Raw genomic sequence first — 1655 nt, forward strand, 5'->3', positions numbered from 1 at the left:
GCGGGGCACAGCCGGGGCGAGGGCACAGAGGGCGCTGCAGGGCCCTGGCTCCTGGTCAGTGCTGCTGGCACAGGGCTGACTGCATAGAAAGCGCGGCTCCGGCTGCCCTCTGGCAGGCCTGGGGCTCTCGACTCTGCCCTCGGCCAGGGGACCTGGAGCACTGTCTTCAGTTAATTAAATCCTGGTTGCCCTTTGGAGATGCAGCCTTCCAGGCCCCCCATGCCTCAGCTGCCCAGGAGTGTTACCCATCTGATGCCCTCTCCCCATGCCCCGTGCCCTGCCACAGCAGTAGGGGAGGCCTGAGCAGGGCACAGACGGTTGTCCAGCACCTGAGCCCTGGTGCTGTCTTTCTACTTAGGAAATGGGCACACAAAGGACTGGCCTTAGCTGCCCACTGGCCCTGCCCATCTCTCTCTTACATACCTAGTGTCCTGAACGCGTGACTTTGCTGACTCGGAGCTTCCTTCCGAGAGCGAGGCTCCCCACTGTATTTTGGGCCAGTGCTGCCTTGGTGCTGGGGTTTGCATGTGGGATTGTTGTGGGGTCAGATGTTGGGACTGGGTATGGGGCCTGCACTCCGTCCTGTCTGCACACTTACTTAGCTTACTCTCATAATTGTAGTCTCCTTGCAAATCTTTTCCGTTCTGAATTCAGATGATGCCGTGGCCCCGGCGCTGGAGACTCAGCCTCAAGGAGATGAAGAAGGTAAGCCCAGGGCAGCAGGGCACGTGGGGAGTAGAAGGGAGGTGCTTGGCACTGGGGGACAGAATCCAGTCCTCAGGGCTGGGACATTGCTCAGAACAGGCTGAGATGAGCCAGGCACACTGAGCGAGATTCCGCACGATCTCACTTGCATGCAGAATCTAGGAAGAAATCCCTAAGAATGTTGGAATGCACAGAAAGAGAGTAGAGAGGCATGGTTGTCAGGGATGTGCAGGGGAAGTAGGGAAAGGTGGTCCAGGGTCCCAGAGTGCACTGGGGCGTTTGAGGAGAGACCCAGTGTGCAGCCTGCAGACTGCGGTTAATAGCTGCGCTAGTGTGGAGAGACCAGGATTTAGCTCAGTGGTGCAGCATCTGCCTGCTTGGTCCGGAGTTTGATTCCCTCTACCCCCACCCCACTGGATATTGTATGCTGATCATTTCCTAATGACCAGCTCTAGGTATTTTCGCATCATGCGCACACGCATTCACATGCACAAATACACATACAATGTGCACACACACACAAATAGGCTATGTTAATTTTCTTGACTTTATTTTATTTTAGGTACCAGGGATTGAACTCAGGACCTTGTGCTTCCCGGGCAGGCACTTAAGCCACTGAGCTATCCTCCCCGGCCCCAATTTTCCTGACTTTAAAAGTCATTTCACTGCGCGTCTTCAATACAGATGCTAACAAAGAGGCCGCATGGGCCTGGCCACTTCTACCCCCAGGAGGGCGCCTCTTGTTTTCCTGGTGCTTTTAAGTGCTGCGTTGCATTTTCATGTAGCAGACTGTTAAGACATTTACTATTTATTTATTTATTTATTTGTGTGTGTGTGTGTGTGTGTGTGTGTGTGTGTGTGTGTGTGTACAGCTCAGCCCACCAGGGGGCGGGTGGGCTGACATGTGGTGCTGGGGGATTGAACCGCGGTCCCTGTGCTTTGCTAAGCTT

General features: G+C 54.7%; 1 protein-coding gene across 1 annotated transcript in view; it reads left to right on the forward strand.

The window, feature by feature from the left end:
- Smoc2 (SPARC related modular calcium binding 2) overlaps positions 1-1655 on the forward strand; it is a 140748-nt gene that overhangs the window by 72117 nt on the left and 66976 nt on the right. Inside the window, exon 6 of the mRNA XM_023711939.1 lies at positions 655-705. Coding sequence (XP_023567707.1) covers positions 655-705 — 51 coding nt within the window. The remainder of the gene's footprint in view (positions 1-654; positions 706-1655) is intronic.

This window comes from Octodon degus, unplaced genomic scaffold (assembly GCF_000260255.1).
Source record: "Octodon degus isolate 3935 unplaced genomic scaffold, OctDeg1.0 scaffold00022, whole genome shotgun sequence".
In the NCBI taxonomy this organism is placed as follows: domain Eukaryota; kingdom Metazoa; phylum Chordata; class Mammalia; order Rodentia; family Octodontidae; genus Octodon; species Octodon degus.